The sequence below is a fragment of the Coptis chinensis genome, chromosome 2, assembly GCF_015680905.1.
Source record: "Coptis chinensis isolate HL-2020 chromosome 2, ASM1568090v1, whole genome shotgun sequence".
NCBI classification, from domain to species: Eukaryota; Viridiplantae; Streptophyta; class Magnoliopsida; order Ranunculales; family Ranunculaceae; genus Coptis; species Coptis chinensis.
In genome coordinates, this window is record NC_141457.1 from 96,010,655 (window position 1) to 96,033,544 (window position 22,890).

Genomic DNA, 22,890 nt, shown 5'->3' on the forward strand with positions numbered 1-22,890 from the left:
TAAACTTGCCTAATTGGCCCACCAATTTTTTAAATGACTTGGGCCTAGGCGAGTCGATTGGACACTGCCTAGCGCCTAGAGACCGCCTATACCGATTTTTAGAATAGTGGTTCTGGGATTGATTTGAGCGAGTGAGTCAAGTTTTGAGCACATATTAAAACTTGAGCTCAAACTCGTAGCACGCTTTTAGATAACTATGTTAACATTTAATTAGATAATTGTTTATGTTAGTGTGTTGGATTATAGTTACTCAACACGTACATACTAATTGTAATCATATTGTGTAAATAGTTGTTAGTGGATTATAGTTGTATTTTAGTATTCCGTTAAAAGTGTTTTAGTAAGTTATATTGGTCTTGAGGTAAAATTGTGTGTCTATTTGTATTTGTGCTCATTTATCTTTAGCTCGTGCTTGAGCCTATTCAAATCAAACTATGAAATCAATGATCGAATTCGAATTTGTAATTGAGAAGAATAGAAATCTAGACTCATTGAGCTAATTTGAATACTCAATGAGTCGAGTTTGAACAGTTTGATATTTTGTTTTCGACATATCGGTATTTTGTCTAATTGTCCCTCGACAGTTTGACAGTAGAGAGAGAGGGTTTAGGTCTCGAAATCTAAAAACAAAAAAAAAAAAAAAAAAAAATGGGGCTTCGATTCGCTCTCTTGTTCTTATTCTCAATTACGTTTCTATCAACATCAGTATTCTCTGATCTAATTATTTCCAAAGTCGAGCGAAGAGTAAGTAGTAATTTTGTATATTTTCTAAGCTCTTTCAGTTTAAACATCCCTGATCTGCTAATATTCAAACATGATCTACATTTTGGCAGGTTGATCTAACTTCACAGGTCGTACGCACCCTTTCAACCCTGAAGGTAGATTATTCTTTTATATTTAACCCATCAATTAACAGCTATAGGTTGGAAAATCAATCAATTTGCATTTGTCGTTTTTGATATGTAGGTAGAGAATGCGGGTCGAGATGTGGTGTCAGAGGTTCTATTAAGCTTTCCTGAGTATCAGGAAAAAAACTTGGCATATTTGATAGCATCACTTAGTGAAGGAAAAGGAAAATCAAAAGCTCCAACTCTTAGCCTCCCTGTTGAAGCTGTCTACCCAGAAGGAATGCCTCCTTCTTTGACTTTATATTCAGTATTGTTACCCAAAGGATTAAGTAAAGGGCAAACCTTAACTTTGGACGTGTTGGCTATATTCACCCGTGCTCTGCAACCTTTCCCCGAACAAATTACTCAGGCTGATACTCAGCTTGTCTTGTTTCAGGACAGTGCTTACTATCTATCTCCTTATGAAGTTAAGTTCCAAGTAGTCAGTTTTAGACTGCCTAGCCCTAGGGTTGAATCTTATACTCAACTTCAGAATACAAAGCTTGTAGATTCAGAGATTAAATACGGCCCATACGAGAATCTTCCTGCCTTTTCATATTCAGCAGTAGTTGTTCATTATGAGAACAACCGTCCTTTTGCGGTTGCTCAAGAGCTTGTGCGTGAGATAGAGATTTCCCATTGGGGCAATGTGCAGATCACAGAGCATTACAACCTTGTTCATGGAGGTGCTCACAACAAAGGCGGATTTTCCAGGTTTTTTAACTTCTTATCCTAATTATATTATTACTACCTTTGGGGCGTGTAGAATTAGGGGACCTATAGTTCGTTCACTCATGTAGTCTGTTGCTAAAATATTTCATCTTTGATATGCTGCAGACTTGATTATCAAGCAAGACCTCATGTAAGAGGTGTTTCATCATTTAGGCAACTCATTGCACGACTGCCACCAAGAGCACATTCAGTTTATTACAGAGATGAAATTGGCAATATATCAACCTCACATTTAAGAGGTGATTCTAGAAAGGTGAGTATAGATGGATGAGCAAGTGCTGGACTATGTTTTTTGTTTTATAGAACATTTGTCTTAAAAATTGGTAGAGAAATTTATTCCATTTTGTGCCTGTTTGCAGACAGAATTGGAAATTGAACCTCGATATCCAATGTTTGGGGTTGGAGAACATCGTTTACTATTGGCTATGGCTTACCACTTAAGGAGTACTTGTTTGAGTCAGAGGGGGGAAGGTTCCTGAATATCACTTTTGGTTGCCCAATGAATGAGTTGGTCATTGAGAATCTCATTGTGAAGGCAAGTTGATTTACCCCTCTCTTTCTTGGCTTACATATTACTGATTCAATACAGAAGCAGTAAGATACCTCTATATTGTTGCTTTGTCACCTATTTTTTTCATCTCATTTTCACCACATGATATATGGATTCATAAAATTATTTATGACCATTTTGCACAAAATAGTGGAACAAACCAATGTAGCTGATTAAATCCGTTAGGAAATTATCTTTATTTTGTTAATTGCTCTACGCTTTCAGTGTAATTTTTTGTGGTGGTGGTGATGGATTTTAATCCTATGTGTTTTGCGTACATAAACGTGCCCACTCCTGTTTTTGTTTCCTTCTGGGATGTCTGGTTCTTGGATTTCTGTAATCGTTTTGTTTTTTAAAGTGTTAACTCTTGACATGATACTTTACGTCTTCAGGTTGTTCTGCCCGAAGGGTCCAATAATATTTCTTTTTCTGTTCCTTTCTCAGTGAAGAAATCGCAAGAGGTATCCATTGCTCAAACATTTGTTCTCATTCTTTTTTTTTTCCAGCATTATTCTTTTCATTAATTTTTATATGTTTTGTCTATTTTTGATCTCTTGAGATTTGGAAATAGACGTTCCATACTTATTGGTGCATAACTTCAGTTCCATACTTATTGGTGCATAACTTCAGTTCCATACTTATTGCCTATTGGTGCATAACTTCCCAAGTTTCTTAATGCAGGTAAAATACTCGCACCTGGATATCGTTGGGAGACCAGTGCTTGTGCTTGAAAGAAACAACGTTGTGCCAGAGCATAACCTGCATTTTCAGGTCCGCATTATTTTCTCAACATTATCAGTTTCTTCTCTTCTGGTTCTTGAATTTTAAAAGACCCTGTTGGCAATTAGCACGGACAAACACAACTGTTATCCTCTAACGTTAGTCAATCCACAATAGAAGGCATCTCAGTTTTCTATCCCTTCTAATTATTAGCTTTTGTTGTAAATCTGTTGGGGCCCTGTGATTCAAGAGGTCAAGTGATCAGATCTGACTGTAGTTAGTCAATGAGTAGCAGAACATCAGGGCTGACTTCATTTAGGACAGGACTGTTAAACTGCCACTCTTTGATAAATATGGACTCTTACTCGATATGCTTCTGTTGTTAGACAAAGTAGTGTAGTCAACAAGAGGCTGAAATAATCATTGTTTTGGATCTGAAATCTTTACGTGCACAATTCAGTATGTGTTCAGTATATGGTTTTTACATTTGTATTTCTCTGTAGATATTGCTATGAGTATAACTATTATTGTATTTTTCTTTTTGTAAAGAGGTCATGTAGAAAGACTACTGATTTCTTTTAATGCTTTCCAGGTGTATTACAAATTCAGCAACCTTTCATTACTTAGGGAGCCATTGATGTTGATATCTGGATTTTTCTTCTTGTTTATCACTTGCATCATTTACATGCATGCTGACCTGTCAATCTCCAAGTCTTCTGCTTCTTATTTGGCAAAGCTTCAATTGGATGAGGTATGAGGGTTTTTTCAAATTTTCTTTTCAACCTTAATTTGTCGATCTTATTAGAGCTGAATATGATGTTATCCTTTCTATATGTTTGCTGTTCCATAACTTTAGGTGCAAGCCACTATTCAGCAGATCCAGAATATCATCAATCGTTGTTTAGGTCTCCATGATAAGCTGGAAACATCATTACGTGATCTCTCCAGGACAGGGGACGTTCAAGCATGTAAAGCAGCTCGTAAAGCAGCTGACAGTTTTTTGAAAGAACTGTCAAAAGACTTGAAGCCTTCTCTGGTGTTCTTGCAGTCTTGCCCACAAGCTGTTCAGATATGGCCCAAGGTTTTTTTAATTTTAATTTTTATTGTTTTGTATTTTAATTTTTCTTTCATTTTCATTTTGAACATGAGAGGCTTGCAAAGTTTCTAGTGATGGTATTTGACCATTCATTTATAGAAATTAGCTGATTAACTTGATTTGGGTACTTGTTTTTCTCTTTTTAAGTCCTTACTATGGTGGCTTCAAGATCATCTCCCTTTGGCCTCTCTTTTGGTCTTTTGGATATACAAACATAAGTGCCAATGGTTTTATTTACTTATCTTTGCTTAATGAGCTTCCATATTATGTGTAGGTAGAGGATTTGGTTGTCAAGGAAAAAGAGATCGAAGAGAAGCTGATGTTAAAACATATTATGGTGGTTGACTCTTATGAAAAGAAGTCTGGCGGAAGGGAAATAGAGAACAAGGTTTCTGTACTGCAACAGAAACTGACAATTTTGAGGCACGAGGTTGATGATCTTCTTGAGGTCATTGATGAGATCTGATAGATGACTACGATTGAGATGTTTCAAGTTGAATAGAATTCATAATTTTACACTTTGTTGGAACCGTTCGATCCGAGTTTTGTTTTAATTTTGATAAATATTCTGATGAGCTGAGTTTAATTAATGGTTATGTGAATGACATCAATGTAGTCCTATACAATCAACATGTATGTGTTGCTCCTTATCAGTGTGCATGCTGGTAAATGTGGATGGTCAAAGCTCTATGAACCAAAATCATTAGAATTGTTGATGCAAGAGTGAAAATTGTTTGTTGCAGATTTGCTGACTTGGAATTTAAATGGGTTACATCCAGCCAAACCTTGTGTCTAGTGTATTGTATCCTTAAGCCAGGTTTGTCGTGGTACACACTACACACTACACAGTGCTCAACTAAGCCTGTCTTCAGTTTGTTATATTAGGAATTGATCGAAAATCTCATTCCAGTTCTCAGTAATAAGCGTAAAATTTGTATAGTTTTTTCATGCTAGGTACCCATAGTACAGATCTTAAAGTGTTAAGTCTGAGCTTGATTAAGAGGGGAAAAAAATCTGTAAAATTACAGTTACCTGTGTGTATTCAGGTTAAAGCAATTAGAGCAAGTCCAATGGAGAGCTGTTAAATTGGGCTGCTAAAAGTGCCACATAAGTGCCGCATAGATTTTTTAGCTTGCCCAGTCAAATTTGGCTCTCCAAAATAAAAAAACCAATCCAATTGCGTTTTATGTTTTGAAGTACTAAATGATACGGACGGCATAGTTTCTGTTGTCCGTCCATTATTTTTTGAATTTTTTTTGGACGGACGGTACAGTATTAGCCGTCCGTTGAAATTTAACACACGGACAGCATAAACTATGCCGTCCGTCTCCCGAACTTATTATAGCAGTAGCTAGCGAAAGTCTTAACTTTGGCTGGGTTTTTGACTCCTTCCAAATTTAAGACTCTTTTAGCAGCCCCATTGGAATGACATTTTTGTGGTTGGGGTGCTATATTTGCCTTTAGAATTCCATATAACTCCCCATTGGACTTGCTCTCAGGGACACATTTATGAGCAGCTACTACATCGTAAGAGTAGTTCCTACTTTTGTTTGTATCAAGGTCATTTGCATTGCTGTAGCTCTGAAAGAATTAACGAAATATTTTTGGTACATCAATCCTCCGAACAATTGATACTTTGGTGACAAATACCAATGGGGATCTTTTCGTGTGAAGTATTTGCTATTTCAGCAGAACATAAATTTTAGTCTAACTTGAATACGCGGATGAGTCCTTTTTGTTTTCAAATTAGTACTTGTAATAAGTTGAGAAGGGGTTTCAAGTTGGACAAGCTATATATCTCTCAACCCCGGGGCATGCTTTTTCTCGCCATTGTTTCTTCTTCACCCATTGGAAAACTTCTTGCCAATGGCTTCACGTTTCCAATCCTCTTTTCTGGTCACCCTACTCTTTCTTTCCACTTTCTCGGCTCTAATTCTTCCCACCCAGGGAGAAACATCGACTGCTGATCATAATCAAGGAGTATTACAAGTCCAGAAGATCGTCAAGGCTCTCTCGGATGCAGATTATAATGCTATGTCACTTACTCTAACAACGACTCTCCCCACGCTGATCAACTCCAAGAAGAATGCTTGTGTAATTACAATATTTTCACCGCCTGATAAAGCTTTCTTTTCACTGAAGTATCCACAACCTCCCTTAACGCTACTAGAATACCATGTTGCACCGATGGAGCTGGACAGGGACATTCTAAAATCGTCGTTCGGACTTGGGTCCAAGATTGATACTCTCTTTCATGGACACCCCCTTGTTGTCTCTACACTACCTGATGCGGAAAGTGATTCCATCAACAATGTCAAGATAACACAATGGAACATCTACAATGATGGACATGTTATTGTTCATGGAGTGGATGACTTTTTCGACCCTGCCTATCAATCAATTCTTTCTCCAGATGGTGTCATATCAAATAGCAGCAGACCAAGTGAAGGTGTTCCAAAGAACAAGCATATTGTTCGCGCCTTGGTTATCGCCATCGTTCTGATATCATGGTCTTTCGGCGTTCTTTTCTTCCGTCGGCGTCGTCAACATAGGGATGGTGGTGATTATATTCTGCTAGATTAGCTGTCAAGGCCAACCAATCCAAAGAGGTTTCCCTCTATGTAACATGGCAGAATATGTAACAATCAGATGTATTTTCTTTCCCGTCTATTTCTTCTTGTTTAATGGTTTCTGAGTTCACTTTGATTGTAAGACAATATTGTAAACTGACCATTAAATCAAAGTGTATTGCAAGTCTTTATAATATATTATTATTGTATGTCGAAAAAAAAAGTGTCGACGTTCTGATGTTACCCATGTTACATAGTACATACATTACAAAATTTCATTAATCCAATTTTCTAAAATTTAATACCAGCCCAATGTAAAAGCCCATAGTCGTAAAGACTAATAAAGACTAATATGCTTTCTCACTTTCTCTTACCGAAAAGACTGACTTGACTATTTTTTGTTGGTAGTTTAATTGGGCACTCATCAAATTGGATTGGGTTAGTACTGATATGTAGTTGTTTCTTTCAACTACTATAATTGGTATACCACTAAGATTATGACAAATGCCCCACAAACCAATCACTACTAACTCTTCGACCCTTCAACTTCTCAAGAACTCTGACAAAATCCTCATTAACAGCACTAATAAATAGCGATGGACTACGACTTACTAACTTAACAACAATAGGTGCACTTAACAACAATAGGTGCACTCAAACCCAATTTTTCATAATCCCAAAGTTTCAAAGCCAAGACTCCCTCACTGTATCCAAAAATATCTCTCACCTCTTTATATATTCTACCGATTTTATTATTCATCTTGCATTGTATAATAATCAATAATAGAAACTACAAATTGCATTGTATAATTTGTCGTTTTGGAATCCAAACAACTTGCATTGTATAATAATCAACAATAGAAACCACAAATTATTCAACAATACAAAAAATATTCAAGAATATTAAAAAAAAAAAAAAAAACATTCAAACGACCTCACTGGGTCGTTTGGGCCATTTCCAAAACGACTTCATTGAGTCGTTTGGTGCATCTTCAAAACGACCTCACCGGGTTGTTTCAATTTTTCTCAAATAATATTTCATACCAACAGTCCAAACAACTTGCATTGCATAAAAATCAACAATAGAAACCACAAATTATTCAACAATAACAATCATACTTATTATTCAACAATAGAAACCACAATTTGAGAAACTAGAGTTGAATTAAAAAAAAATTAAACAAAATGCACTCACCAACTGATATTCGAAACTGAAGAAATCTTTGTTTGCACCAACGAAACCATCCTTGCACAAAATCAACTTTTGTTTTTGGTTTTTGGTTGAGTTTTGGTTTGGTACGCGAGAGAGATGATACCGGTTGAAAAGATTTTCCTAGTTTTCGCGTGATTTAGGTGGGATGTATTGGGCTTTCTTTTGGACTTCGCTGTTTGGGCTTGGGTTGGAAGTTGCCAAATCCAATTCGTGGCGCCCAATACACGACTCTTTTTTTTAAGGTTTGTAGTACGTCACACTATATTAGTGCGATTTTGAGTTTAGTCACACAAAGTTCAAAATTTTGATTTTAGTCACACTTCGTCAACAAGTCTGTCTCAAGCTGTTAGTCAACGTATTTGACTAGCTTTGCGTTAGTTCATATATATATATATATATATATATATATATATATATATATATATATATATATATATATATATATATATATATATATAGAGGCACATTCATATATATATCATGGATTTATATAAATATATATATATATATATATATATTCAAAGAAATATATAAAAGCTCAAAATATATATATATCCAAATATTATATATTTATTTATTTAATTCATTTTATTTTTGTGCCTCTATCCCTCCTCATATATATATATATAAATTTTTTTATAAATGAACCAATCCATCATCACTCACCACCATACTCGAGGACAATCTCAATTGTCAATGTACGGTCAAACCTAGTCGAATACGTTGACTAACAGCTTGAGACAGACTTGTTGACAGAGTGTGATTAAAATCAAAATTTTGAATTTCATGTGACTAAATTCAAAACCGCACTAATATAGTGTGAAGTACTTAAAAAAACCCTTTTTAACCTTAAAAAGGTGAGCTCACCCCACCTGGTCATCAAATCAAGCTAGGGTTTCTCTGCAGAAACGATAAAGAGATATAAAAAGAATTACAGAGACTTCACTCAGATGTATATTATTTCCGTCTAAATCCTATAATTTAATGGTTTCTGACTTCTGAGTTAATTTTGATTATATTAGACAATATTGTAATAAATTATTGAGTTAGGTTTTGTCGACGGTACTGATGTTAAATACGATAGTTACTTACAAATTTTCATAATCCAATTTTCTAAACTTTAACCGGGTTGGGCCCATTAATACCGGGCTGAGCCCATGTAAAAGCCCAGAGTTGTGGAATGTAGATATGATGATTTGTTGACCATTTTTTACTATAAAAAAAAGAGAGCTCACCTGGTTATCAAATCTAGCTAGGGTTTGAAATATGGAGACTTCACTTAGATGTGACGGGAACTCAAACTCTCTTACAATTCATGCTAAAGAAAAGATACCCGTTATTGATTCCCAAACCTTCTTGCAGGTATCTATCTATATGGGAATGTGGAATGTAGCTTTTGTTTAAGCGTGATATGAAATAATGAAATTTTCAATGCAGGTTCATGCGGGACTAGATACTCAAGTTGGAGCTCCGATATATTGTGGTACTATAATCAGGCACTTTTATCCTGAGGTGTGTGTTTCATCTTTGATTGGCTCATTTATATGTGAAGTTGGAATCTTTTAGCGTGTTATGTACTTATGTACATGAGTACATCTTAAACTAATTTATATTCTAGTTTTTCAACTTCTGACCTCTTGTTGTCTACATGAATTTGACGGGCTATTACTGATATGTAGTTGTCAGCCAGCCTTGGAGTAGGGTTGCGGTTTGATAAACAGGAGCAGTTCAGATATACTGTACGTGCGAAAAAGGCATTCCCTATTACTTCAAGTGGATCACTCAGCCTAAACATCAAAGGAAGATGTGATGCAGATAGAGAGTTCAAAGAGGTGTGTAGCCCTATGGTCTATTTAGAGCCTGAAAATAAAGGATTGCTCTTTATTCATCTGTTAGACTGCAATAGATGTGTGTTTAAATTTACCAAATGGTACATTTGAGTATTTGACCCAGAGGAAGTTCGGTTCCTTCCATTCTCATTGCTTAATTAAATAACTACCAAATATGTGATAGTTGGTGCTTGAACTCTGATAATAGATAATCTAGTATGTCATTGTAGCAGAATAAATGAATAATGATAAAGTCAGTTATATGTCCCAAATCTTCCGCCTAGGACATGCTGTAGCTTGTTTTCACCATGAAGAACCAGTTATTATATTCTTTTCACGAGTTCATGAGTTCACATCTAGATCGTAATAAGTGAGACCCTGTAGTCTGTATCAACAAATGCAAAATCAATGTATTAACATCAAGAGTCTTTACTTTTCTCTGGCCGCACTAATCTGGATGTGAGAAGGTTTCTACTTGGTTTTATTTTATTTTTTTTTAACACAAAGCATGTGCCACTAACTCCGTTCGTGTTAAAACCTGCCATATTGGAGCCCTTCGATTAGGCTCTTGGTCCAAGACCCATTTCCACAATTCCTCTACCTCTGACTTGTTTTGAATTAATTTAGCCTTGTCGGCATGGATGGTAACCTATATCAGGAAGTAGATGGTTTATTTTCATGAATGATGTCCTGAGACCTACACATTTCTCTAAAGGGCAGTTTTGAGAAAATAGAAGTAGGATTCTCTCTCTCCTTCACTTTTTCTTTCTTGTGTGTGTGTATGTTTGTGTGTTTGTTGGCGGAGGGGGTAAGAAGGCTTGGTCGTCATTTCCTCCATAAAACATTTTGTCTTACATTGTATATTCTCATAGTGGTACTCATGACATGCCCTTTTTTCGCTTGATTTGCCATCTTCCCTCTTAACTAAAATTACTTCCATAAAAGTGACATCTATTATTGAACTCGAAACCAATTGGCAATGAGTTTCGTGTTGCTTACTTTTTCTCTTTTGGCCCTTTCTGTACTGGTACATCTTTACGTCTTACAGAGAAAGGGACGAGGAGCTGCTGAGTTTAGTTGGAGTATATTCAATTTCCAAAAGGACCAGGATGTAAGGCTCAAAGTGGGGTATGAACTTTTTGACAAGGTATATTTGAAATTCTACCTTTATACTAATATATACATGGATGAAAACTATTGCATTGATCATCTCTATTACCACTTGTAGTTTAAATTGTAGCTGATTGCTTTCCTTGTTTGTAGTTTTGCTGCCCTGCATTTTACAGTTTTGATGTTTTGAAAAGATGAATCCATCGGTCACTCAATTTAGTTTCAACTCTTCTATCTTATTGTAGGTGCCCTACCTGCAGATCAGGGAAAACAATTGGACTCTCAATGCTGACAGTAATGGTAGATGGAATGTGAGATTTGACTTGTGAAAGGCACGCATATAACCTTGTTAGAGTAGATTTGCGAGAACTTTCATTTTTTAGCGCTTATTTACATTTTGTAGAATCTGTATGTAAACGTTTCATTTTCATCATCTCGGCTGGTAAATTAATCAGATTTTTGGGATCTTTTTTGGGAAAGTATAACTGTATAAGTAAAACAATTAAATCGCTCAATTAAAACAAGCAAAAGGCGCATCTTGTGAAGGGCAGGAACTGTGTTCATTGTTTCCATTGTCACCGTTTTCAATCTTAAATCTCTATGATTACGAAAGAATAAAATTATGTTCTTTCCTTCTTTATTTGCATTCTCCATTTTCGCTTCCTTTTCAAATAATTGGAACGTCTTAGCCCTAGATTTGGAGCTTCTTAGGCCCAGAGGCCACTGGATGCGAATTCCGATTTCAGGGAAAAATTGTAATACCTCTAGGCCCTAGCTAAGGAAACAACAGTAGATAACAAAAAACAATTAAGACTCGCCCGATTGAGCCTGATTGACTATTGAGTGAACGCACTCCCCCTTGGCTACTATAGCCACGCGGGGTGGCTATCACTAAGGGGTGGCATGACGGCATTGATAAACATACTCAGTCTCCATGATCATAAGAAACTGGGACAATTATTGGAGTATCCGTTGGCTTGTGTTTCGTAAAGGTATACCCCGATTTGATTACAGGATAGGGGGGGAGGGGGAGAAGGGATATCAGATAATACTAGCTAGAAGCTTGTAGTTTCTATGCAAGGAGAACACAAACACAAGGATTATAGTTAATGATCGTCAGTCTCCACTGGAACAGATTTCATGGCAAAGCATATGCTAGTTTAGTCTGAAAATAAACATGAAAAGTCTAAAGAGTTAGTTACAAATTAGCTATGCTTTGCATGGTAATTCTGGATTTTTCATAGCAGCAGGCACACATAGTCCATTCAAGTGTAGAACATAGGTTCAGATGAGGGAGAGTACAAAGCCAGTAGAAAATGTGGTCATATATGATAGTCTTGTTTCTGGCTTTCTGGCTTCCTCCTAAATGATTTTTTTTTTGTGTGTATTTAGGGGGGAATTTTTTGCTCCTAGGCAATCTTTGGGTGGGGGTAAATGTTCACTCCTAAGCACCCATCCACCACACATCCACTATCTTTTTATAGATTGATTAACTCTAGTTAATTAAAATCTAGTTAAAACAACATTTAGGTTGTATCCATTTTTTGTTTCACTAACTAACCAAAGCAAAATGACTAAATGAGTGTGAAGATTAGTGAGGAGTTTACATAGAATTCCTAAGTGTTCTTGGAATCTTCTTTAATCAGTTAGAGTTTTGAGTTTGTTATATTTCAGTTGGATATCACATGGTTTGGTTTGTTATTCAGTTATTTCCATGCAGAGTCATTTATGTTTTTATAACAAGAGGGGGAGTGAGTTTCGAGAAGGGATTTAAGATAATACTAGCTGGAAGCTTGTAGTTTCTATGCAAGGATTAGTTAATGATCGTCAGTTTCCATTGTAACAGATTTCATGGCAAAGCATATGCTAGTTTAGTCTGAAAATAAACCTGAAAAGTCTAAAGAGTTAGTTACAAATTAGCTATGCTCTGCATGGTAATTCTGGATTTTTCATAGCAGCAGGCACACATAGTCTATTCAAGTGTAGAACATAGGTTCAGATGAGGGAGAGTACAAAGCAAGGGGAAAATGTGGTCATATATGATAGTTTTGTTTCTGCTTTGTGACTACATATGATTTTACGGAAAACTTTTTCGCTCCTAGGCACTTAGGTGCGAAATGTCTCCTAAGCACGAGAAAAAATTCGCTTCTAGGCGCTTAGGAGTAAAAAGTCTCCTAAGCTCCCACCCACCATCTTTTTATAGATTGATTAACTCTAGTTAATTAAAATCTAACCAAATTTTTATTTTGTTCTCTCTACAAATCATTCTATTTTTTTCTCCACAAATCTTTCATTTTTTTTTTTTTTGTTTCAATAGAAAGAAAATAAAATATTAATTTCAATTAAAAATTGAAAAGTTGCAACACAAAATTATATTATATATAAAAAAAACAACACAAAATTAAAAAATTATATACAATTTTTAATTTTTAATTGAAATTAATAATTTATTTTCTTTTTTTATGGAAACACAAAAAAGAAAGATTTGTGTAGAAAATAACCTTATATAACAAAATGAAAACTACACTAAACTTTATGAAAAAAAAAAAAAAACTTAAATTTTATCACACCTCTTCAAAAAAAAAAAGTAAATGCGATTACAAATTGCAATTTTATTACAAACCAAAATACTGATGATAATAGCCAATACAAAATAAATTTGAGAAATTTGCGCTGTAATTAAATGAAGGAGAACCCCTTGAAAAATCTGCAACACAAAATTAATAATTTATTTACAAATTTTTTATTTTTAATTGAAATTAATATTTTGTCTTCTTTTTTTAATAGAAACACAAAAAAAAATGAAAGATTTGTTGAGAGAAAAATTGAATGATTTGGAGAAAGAATAAAACAAAATTTGTTTAGATTTTAATTAACTATAGCTAATCAATAGTTAACTTAACAAGATAGTGGATGTGTGGTGGATGGGTCCCGCTTACGAGACTTTTCGCTCTTGAGCACCTAGGAGTGAATTTTTTCTCTAATTAAATAGAGAAGGAAGAGGGTAACTATTACCATGCCGAAAAACAACAACTTAAAAGGGTAATAATATAAGGGACGCAGGAAAACTCTTATGTTGCTTGATTATTGTAAATTCTCCAAAACGTTTTTATGCAAGAATGGCAACAAATCAAAAATAATTGCACACATAGTACATTACCACATACGTTTGACTCAAAAATCATGCAATCAACTACCCCCATTGAAATTCTTCGAAAACCCCACTTCATTAGTCACTTTTTAACATTGCGCAATGAAGGAACCGAATCGATCATCCAATGCAAGACGATGATTAGATTCACTACACATTATTAAAGAAAGAAAAGATATAAGACACATTGCATATATGAAATTAAACAAAACTTACATCGGAACTAGAAAGAGTACGGAGATGGCGATACCTCCTGCATAAGAGAAAATGATCATGATCATGAAGCCATTAATATATATTATAAAAGGGTTTTGATAAAAAGATGAGTTTAGAAGGTGTAATAAAGCTTACCACAAATTGAAAACAACATTTGAGTTGCATCCATATTTTTGTTTCACTAACAAACCAAAGCAAAATGACTAAATGATTGAAGATTAGTGAGGAGTTTGTATAGAATTCCTCATTGTTCTTGGAATATTCTTTAATCAGTTAAAGTTTTGAGTTTGTTATATTTCAGTTCGATAATTGTTTCACATGGTTTGGTTTGTTATTAAGTTATTTGCATGTAGAGTCATTTATGTTTTAATAACGGTTATAATTTGGTTATAACGGTTTCACTGAAGTTAATGAAAAAAAAATCGCTCTTAGGTGCTTAGGAGCAAAAAGTCTCATAAGCACCCATCTACCATCTTTTATAGATTAATTAACTCTAGTTAATTAAAATCTAACCAAATTTTTATTTTGTTCTCTCTACAAATCATTCTATTTTTTTCTCCACAAATCTTTCATTTTTTTTTTTTGTGTTTCAATAGAAAGAAAATAAAATATTAATTTCAATTAAAAATTGAAAAGTTGCAACACAAAATTATATTATATATAAAAAAAACAACACAAAATTAAAAAATTATATACAATTTTTAATTTTTTTAATTGAAATTAATAATTTTTCTTTGTTTTTTTATGGAAACACAAAAAACGAAAGATTTGTGTGGAAAATAATCTTATATAATAAAATGAAAACTATACTAGACTTTATGAAAAAAAAACTCTTGAATTTTATCATACCTTTTAAAAAAAAATGTAAATGCGATTACAAATTGCAATTTTATTATAAACCAAAATACTAATGATAATAACCAATACAAAAATAAATTTGAGAAATTTGCGCTGTAATTAAATGAAGGAGAACCCCTTGAAGAATCTGCAACACAAAATTAACAATTTATTTACAAATTTTTCATTTTTAATTGAAATTAATAATTTGTTTTCCTTTTTAATAGAAACACAGAAAAAATGAAAGATTTGTTGAGAGAAAAATTGAATGATTCGTAGAGAGAATAAAACAAAAATTGGTTAGATTTTAATTAACTATAGTTAACAAGATGGTGGATGGGTGCTTAGGAGACTTTTCGCTTCTAAGCGCTTAGGAGCGAATTTTTTCTCACTTAATTATCAGGCTAATGTATTTTGGTTCAATACTTTTAATGCAATTTATTGATGTAAGTTGTCCCTGATTTGAATGTGTTAGTCTTATAGTCGTTGGGACTCAAATTTTATAAGCTACTCATTTTGTATATTAGGTATGGTTTGCCATTTAATTCCCATGGCAATACGCTACTTACCTGGATTAATAATCTTGGAGGAATCATCATAAACGTGATATATTTTATCATCTTTTTCGTCTACACCCCAAATGGGATGCAGATGGTGGCTTCATTGATTTTTCTGGCCATTCTCGTCACAACACATGTTCTTGTGTCGATCTTTGTGATTAGGGGCGGATCTAGTGGGGCGGGGGTGTGCCAATTTTTCCGTTGAAAAAAAAAATACTAGTTATAATAGTGTATAATTCACCCAAAAAATATATATTTGTAGTGTATGTTAGTTGTAGCAGCCCCCTTGAGTGACAATCCTAGATCCGCCCCTGTTTGTGATTCACAGAAGTAAAAGGGCAATCTACTGTGGTCTGGGCTCTACCATAATGTCAGCCTTCATGTATTTATCTCCATTGGTTACTGTGGTAAGGCATATGTAAAAATTATTTGGATTACTTTTTTTACCTCACTCCTCATAGCATTTCCAATGCAAATCAATATGAGGGGGAATTGAGAATTTTCACCTCCAAATTTGCTAAAAAACCCTTGCCCAATGCAAGGATGACTATGGGGGTGACTTATACACTAAGTCAAAACGAGAGTGAAACTTGTGACCGAGATAGTAGCTGAGTTGGGAACTTTGGACAGGATGTTTTATTCTGCCTCGTGTGTTTTTTTAAATTTTTTCGTTTTTTTTTCCGGACAGAATGTTTCATTTTGTCTCGTGTTTTTTCGACTTTTTTTTTTTTTTTTTTAACTTTAGACTGGATGTTTCATTCCGTCCAGAGCGTTTTTTTTTTTACATTTAGACGGAATCAAACATCCCGTCCGAGAATAATAGTCACCTTTGCATTGGGCAGCCTCACCTTGCTTTTCACCAAAACGGTAAAAAAGAGGGAAAATTGAGCCTACGTAGAGGTGAATATGAGTAACTTGCATTGGGAATGCTCTCAAGTCAAATATATATTTGACTTCTAAATATGAATTGCAGATGCAAGTGATGCATACTGGCAGCGTAAAGTTTCTTCCACTGCTTCCATGCATTGTGCAGGTGATATCTAGTACTATTTGGCTCTGCTATGGACACCTGGTCAAGCATGACAAGTTCATCATTGTGAGATTCCTTACTTTATGATTTGAACATGTTATGTCTCAGATTCCAAATTCAGTTGCCATTGTCTGCGGGCTCTTCATGATATTGGCATACCTCATCACTCTCTACAGAAATATGGACAACACTGCCTCCAGCCATTCTCGTGATGGGATTGTATAGAAGGGGTGATACAACATATTTCGTAATTTTGATTTCCATTGTTGTATACTCATACAAATGAAGGATGTAACTGATAAATAGACATCACAAGGGTAATTAATCAATACATGTTACTGAAAGTGGTAAAGATGTAACTGATAGTTGTTAATGAGCAACATCTAACCATTCGACAAACTGTAATGAAACAAGATTCTACTGATGAGGGAGGAGGGTGGATGCTACACTCTGTAGATTTAAATACTCACTATTAAGAATTTCATATTAGACGAAGGATGTAATTGATGTTGTAATTGATTTCACTACACAGTTTTTGAAACTTGAAGGATGAATTGATTATTAGGAATGACTAATTGATTGATTGATTACTGTAAAGGTATATTTTAGTCACGACCTTACAATCTCGGAGAATAGGGTTTGTATAAAATGTTTGATTGAACTCAGGTCAGTGTTTTGAGCTGCCTACGTATCCAGTTCTTTGATGAACTGGAATCAAGTTAGACATGGTTCATTTTGAGTGATTGAGTTTGAGATAATGTGAGCCTCCTTTTATAGGCGTAGATCCCCTTTTTGCGCTGTCTTGATGATTGCTTTTACTCCTTCCATTACGAAGTAATGATCTGTCATTAATGATATGATGCTGTTGATTAGCTAGCAGCAGTTACATTTTCTAGGTCGTTTGGACGACCTAACCTTAGGTCGTATGCACGACCTGCTTGTAGTCTAGACACGTGGTCTTCCATGAGTGGTTAAGAGTGGAAGGTACTGACATAGCCCCCTTTCTTTATATCAGTGTTTGTAGAATAGTGGTGTAAATAAAAATAATAAAGGAGACCGCGTGTCTTAGTTGGTTGAAAATGGAGATTGCTGCGAATTGAATTTTCTATGTTTGTAGGCTGGATGTTGTTTGTTACTTAAAGCTTTGTTGGGAGTTGATGTGGTAGGTCCTATATCATAGTGCACAGATCGTAGCTCATAGTGCGTAGATCGTAAATCGTATGTCGTAGCTCGTAGTGCGTAGATTGGATTTGACTGATAATTTGCTTTTGAGTGATAATTACAGTTGAATCAAGTTTAACCCTATCAGAGGCCTTAAGTTGATTAATGGTCCTTTTGGGGGTACCGTGAATTGGATTTGACTAATAATTAGTCTTTGAGTGATAATTACAATTGAATCAAGTTTAACCCTGGCGTTGGTGTTAAGTTGCTTTGTACGCCTTTTGGGAGTGTTTTTGTTGATAGCTAGCCTTTTGGGGGTGTCACTATGGTTGTTTCCCGTTGAGCGTCCTTGATTGCGATCTGACATCGTAGTGTGTGGTTCAAACTTGATCTTTAGCAGGGCGTCAAACTGATTGGTTGATAGCTAGCCTTTTGGGGCTTATTGTTGTCGTAGATGCCATTTGAGTTGGCTGCTTAGTAAGCCTTTTGGAGGTGTTACTATGATCGTAGATGCCAATTTGGTTGGGTGATAGTAAGCTTTTTGGGGGCATTACTATGATTGATAGTTAGCTTTGAGCTGACGTGCTTATAGCTAGCCCCTAGTTCGTAGTAGAAGCAGCCCTTTGTGGGTGTTAATGTTGTTTAGCCCCAGTGTTGGAGCTTGGTTGACATGTTTAGATGGCAATAACTTGTCCCAGTTCGGAGATGCCTATGGCTAGCCCCCAGGTTGATTGGCTTGCAATAAACTGCAAGGGAGTGAGCTTCCATTTTGCAATTCGAGCGACTCACTGGTTTGTAGTATATGTGAACTGTCGAGGAGGGAACTGCGTGCTTTGAATTGTAATATCTGATCCGGGAACACTTGGATGCTTCTCGGCTTGGAATTGTTGATTCCTTACTTAGTAAAAGTATTGCTTCCCCTTGATTTGTTATTTCAATTGATGATGGATATGCTGGCAACTTTTTGTGTGTGGTATAACTCCATGGTGAGCGAGTTTTTTTTGATTGATTGACATCATCGACGCGAGCTTTGTGGTGTGGTCAGTCTAGGATGACCTGGAATATTGATGTTCGTTCAAGCTCCAGTGAACTGATGACAACCTATGTACAAGCTGAACTGATAGTGATTGTATTTGAGTTGAACTGATAGTTGGAATATTGGTTACTTCTTCCAGGTTGTAGACCTACTCTGACTAGACTTGAGGATGATTTGATCTGAGGACGACCTGAGTTGAGGACGACCTGATTAGAGGATGAGCTGATCTGAGGATGACCTGACTTGAGGACGACCTGAGCTCAGGAAGACCTGAGATGAGGAAGACCTGAGCTCGAGGACAACCTGATCAGAGGATGAGATGATTTGATGATGACCTAACTTGAGGACGACCTGACTTGAGGATGACCTGATCAGAGGATGAGCTGATCTGAGGATGAGCTGACTTGAGGACAACTTGACTTGAGGATGACCTGAGCTGAGGGCGACCTGATAAGAGGATGAGCTAACTTGATGATGACCTGACTTGAGGATGACCTAAGCTGAGTGATGCAGGAGGATCTGAGTCAGATGATGCTGAGTTGTCAGATTGCACATTGATGGTACTAAAATATCATGAGTTGGCGGATCAACGCAAAGATGGCAAATAATCGTGATCTTTAGCTAATTGGAGTAAGTTTGGATGTGTTTTAGTATTTTGGTCATAACTTTGGCTATAGTTGTCAGAATCACCTGTGCGACCCCAATTCGGAAAGATCTCGGCAGCGCACACGTTGTTATCATTATGGTGGCAATTTTCGAGGTCAAAATCCATTGTTTTCTCTTGTAAATTCACCTTTTTCTATTTTTGTCTGACCTGATGAGCTGATGATGCACTGATCTGATGGACGACCTGGCTGAGGATGACCTGGAGGAGGACGACCTGGCTGATGGAAGGTTCATGGACGACCTGGCGGAGGTCTTTGTATGAGATCTGCCTAAGGTTTTGATATACCTCTGTGATGAGTTGTGCTGGTGTGCGCTTCTCCTCATTGATATAGGTTCATAGATTAACATGCTCTAAAATTTCTGTTTGAGATTGGTTGAACCAACACCTTAGTTGACTTGGTAAGGAGCGACATGTAAGCTGGATTCCTAGATCTGTATTGTCACCGATTCCCGTAAAGGAACGTGTGACATGGTGGTAGTTGTAGCCCTCGGGTTGGTACTAGATCGACTGCAAGTGATCTGTAAGTATGAAGTATATCTTGCAACATAGAAGTGTGCATAGATTATCTGAATTGATCCAAAGATTAAAGATTAGTATAAATGAAGGATAGTTCAATGTAGACTTATCTCTTAGAACGCTGACTTTTCGCTTGCTGCCATTGATAGTTGAATGGAAGAATGCTGAATACGCCTCCTTTTATAGGCGTAAATCCCTCTTTTGCGCTGTCTTGATGATTGTTTTTACTCATTCCGTTACGAAGTAATGACCTATCATTAATGATGCTGTTGACTAGCTTGCAGCGGTTATATTTCCTAGGTCGTTTGGACGACCTGACCTTAGGTCGTATGCACGACCTGCTTGTAGTCTGGACACGTGGTCTGCCACGAGTGGTTGAGAATGGAGGGTACTGACAATTATTGTTCTTCTTTTTTCTTCTCAAATGCGAACATAATTTTTACTATATATCATGAAATAATGAGCAACACCTAACCACTCCCTTCCCCATACCACAAAATGTAAACATAACAAGAAAAGCTTGCATCCTCGATCAGCTACATTGTGTATGTTTAATAAACGTGAGATCTAACCCAACTCCCCCACCTCAAAGGCTGATTGTAACACTTCTATTTTTATTAATGTTCAAAATTAATTATTTCACAAAATTTAATATATTATTGACTGTCTTAAGTTGACTATTAAATTGAAGTAACTATGTGTGTTTGACTTTTTGAAAAAAAAAAAATAAAAAAGGAAAAATAGTTTGTTTGGTTTGAAAATGGTTTAATAGGAATTTTTTTAAGTTTTAAAATAATGTGTAGAGATTTTATTAATAAGGAAACATGGTGAGAATAATTTCATAATTTATGAGAGAAAATATGGAAAGACTTTGATTAGAAAGAAAATGTCTATAATTTGTGGAAAGAGGAAGGTTTTTTTTTGAAAAGAAAATGTGTAGAGAATTTGTAAATATGAAAATGTTTTGAGTTTGTTTTAGATCTAAAAGAAAGAAGAAGAAAACAAAAGAGAGAAAGAAACAGAATAAGAAAAGAAAGAAGAAGAAAAAAAATGAAGAAATAGAGTATTTCTATGTTTGGTGTTTCCTTGGAGTTTTTCGTTGTTTAGTATTTCTTGGGGTTTTCTTGGATCTACATGGAGTACTTTTTATTGCTTGAATCTTACGTGGGGTGTCGTTCTTTTTCTTATTGTTCTTTCATTAGAAGAAAATATGAGTAGACCCACTAATTTGTTATTTTCAATTATTTAGTTGTTGATTCTAAATTGCGTTTAATTAATTAGAAAAACAAATAAATATATATTGTGAGCATTTTATATTGGTACTTGACTACCTTGAATGTTAAAAAAAATTAGTGTTTGTATCATAGTAATGAAACGGTTGCTTTATGTATGGGTTGACATTTATTTATATAAATATATTAAATATTGCATAGTAGATATTAACGTTAAATAATGTAAAAGGGAGAAAATAATATGATTGAAATTGTACTAGTGAGTAACCATTATTTTTGTGTGGTAACATATATTAACTTGATATTATAGAAGAAATGTTTTGTTTGTTGTTGTGCGTGAATGAGAACATAACCATATGATTGATTTTTCTTATTTAACGCATGCTACTATATTAGGGTAACCTTTTAAATTAATCATGTTTTTTTTATGAAATACTATATATGAATTTGTAGTGTAGTTATTTCTAACTTCTCTATAATATTTAATGTAGTGTGTACTGTAGCAATGTGATAATTAATTATGGTACTGTACTATAGTGTGTACTATAACATTGTAATAATTAGTTATGGTACTGCTACTGTAACGCGTACTGTAACACTGTAATAATTAGTTATGGTACTGTTACTCTTGTAGTGCGTACTGTAGCATTAGTAATCATTTCTGATGGTACTGTTACTGTAGCGCGTATTGTAATACTTTAGTAGTTAAGGATGCGTATTGTAGCTCTTCTAACCCTTGATGGCAGTTATGTAAATAATAAAGTTGCTGATATAAATGCTATATAATGGTCTGCAACACTTTTTATGATTTTTGGTACATTTAAAAAATGTTTTATTGATTAATTACCAATCTCATGGTGTGTTATGTTGCATTCTCTAGCCATGTTGACTTCCTTTATTAATTAATGATGTAATATCATTGTTAGTTAATGGTGTGGGTCCTTTATGCAATATTTTTTAGGAATGATTAAGTAACTAAGGTTGGTGTTATATTTACGATTTCGTTGCTATAAAATAATATGACAATGTCTTTGGATAAATTTGAGACATGTTTGAATATGGATAACTAGTTGAACTTTACGTAAACAAGTTAAAATGACACTTAGAAATTTTATAGCGCAAAATCCTAGCCCCTAGCTTTGTTTTTTTTTTTTTTTTTTTTTTTTTTTTTTTTTTTTTTGAAAAAGTTACGGGGTTGAGGCAGACCCCTACCTGTTGATTAAACTTCAAAGAGTTACATACCTCCCTAAGAGTATGATCATTAGATGGAGAATCTTCACTACAATAATACTAGGCTCTAAGCCTAACAATCATGAGAAGCTCATGAACATAACCCACTCGGGTATACAAACAAAGAGTTTACAACATAAAAACATTTAATGTCTACCACCAAACAAAAGTTTATCCCTTAAGATTAGATGATCATTCCTTAGATGTTTCTGTGCATACTCAAAATTGTAGAAAAAAGTCCCACATTCACCGCAAGCGTATGTTAATCCAAGAGTATCATCGAAAATCTCCTTGATGTATCCATCAAGATTTTTACCTTTATATTTTGTCTTGGAAGCCTGCTTAATCATACCTAAGGTAGGACTAATTTTTCCAGCTAAGCGCTCCCTAACCACACTTGGAGAGGGTTCTTTGCTACTTCTTTTTTACCTAACCGTGGTCCATTCCTCATCAGCTTGAGTTTCTCTTTGAACTCTCGACCTTGTACCATGTGGAAAGATAGGTTGTACTTTATATCTCATCTGCTGTTTCATCATGGGAGCACAAG

General features: G+C 35.1%; 3 protein-coding genes across 4 annotated transcripts; all 3 read left to right on the forward strand.

The window, feature by feature from the left end:
* Positions 1–125: 125 nt before the first annotated feature.
* Positions 126–4,633, forward strand: LOC147519308 (dolichyl-diphosphooligosaccharide--protein glycosyltransferase subunit 1A-like). Of its 2 annotated transcripts, none has more exons than XM_086590938.1 (10): positions 126–744; positions 834–878; positions 967–1,601; positions 1,725–1,872; positions 1,979–2,154; positions 2,562–2,630; positions 2,851–2,940; positions 3,482–3,640; positions 3,746–3,970; positions 4,260–4,633. In XM_086590938.1, the coding sequence occupies exons 5-10, from the start codon at positions 2,119–2,121 to the stop codon at positions 4,449–4,451; spliced, it is 771 nt and encodes a 256-aa protein (XP_086447064.1). In that variant the 5' UTR covers positions 126–744; positions 834–878; positions 967–1,601; positions 1,725–1,872; positions 1,979–2,118; the 3' UTR covers positions 4,452–4,633. The 2 variants fall into 2 exon arrangements, 1 of the variants encoding a protein (XP_086447064.1); XR_015212158.1 differs by having other exon boundaries at positions 562–744.
* Positions 4,634–5,851: 1,218 nt separating this feature from the next.
* LOC147519309 (putative fasciclin-like arabinogalactan protein 20) lies at positions 5,852–6,568 on the forward strand. Its single transcript, XM_086594108.1, has one exon. The coding sequence runs from the start codon at positions 5,852–5,854 to the stop codon at positions 6,566–6,568; it is 717 nt and encodes a 238-aa protein (XP_086450234.1).
* A 2,404-nt stretch (positions 6,569–8,972) lies between these two features.
* Positions 8,973–11,257, forward strand: LOC147519310 (outer envelope pore protein 21, chloroplastic-like). The gene is made up of 5 exons (XM_086590939.1): positions 8,973–9,130; positions 9,206–9,280; positions 9,448–9,600; positions 10,646–10,744; positions 10,953–11,257. Exons 1-5 carry the CDS (start codon positions 9,035–9,037, stop codon positions 11,034–11,036), a joined length of 507 nt encoding a protein of 168 aa, XP_086447065.1. The 5' UTR covers positions 8,973–9,034; the 3' UTR covers positions 11,037–11,257.
* The last annotated feature ends 11,633 nt before the right edge of the window (positions 11,258–22,890 follow it).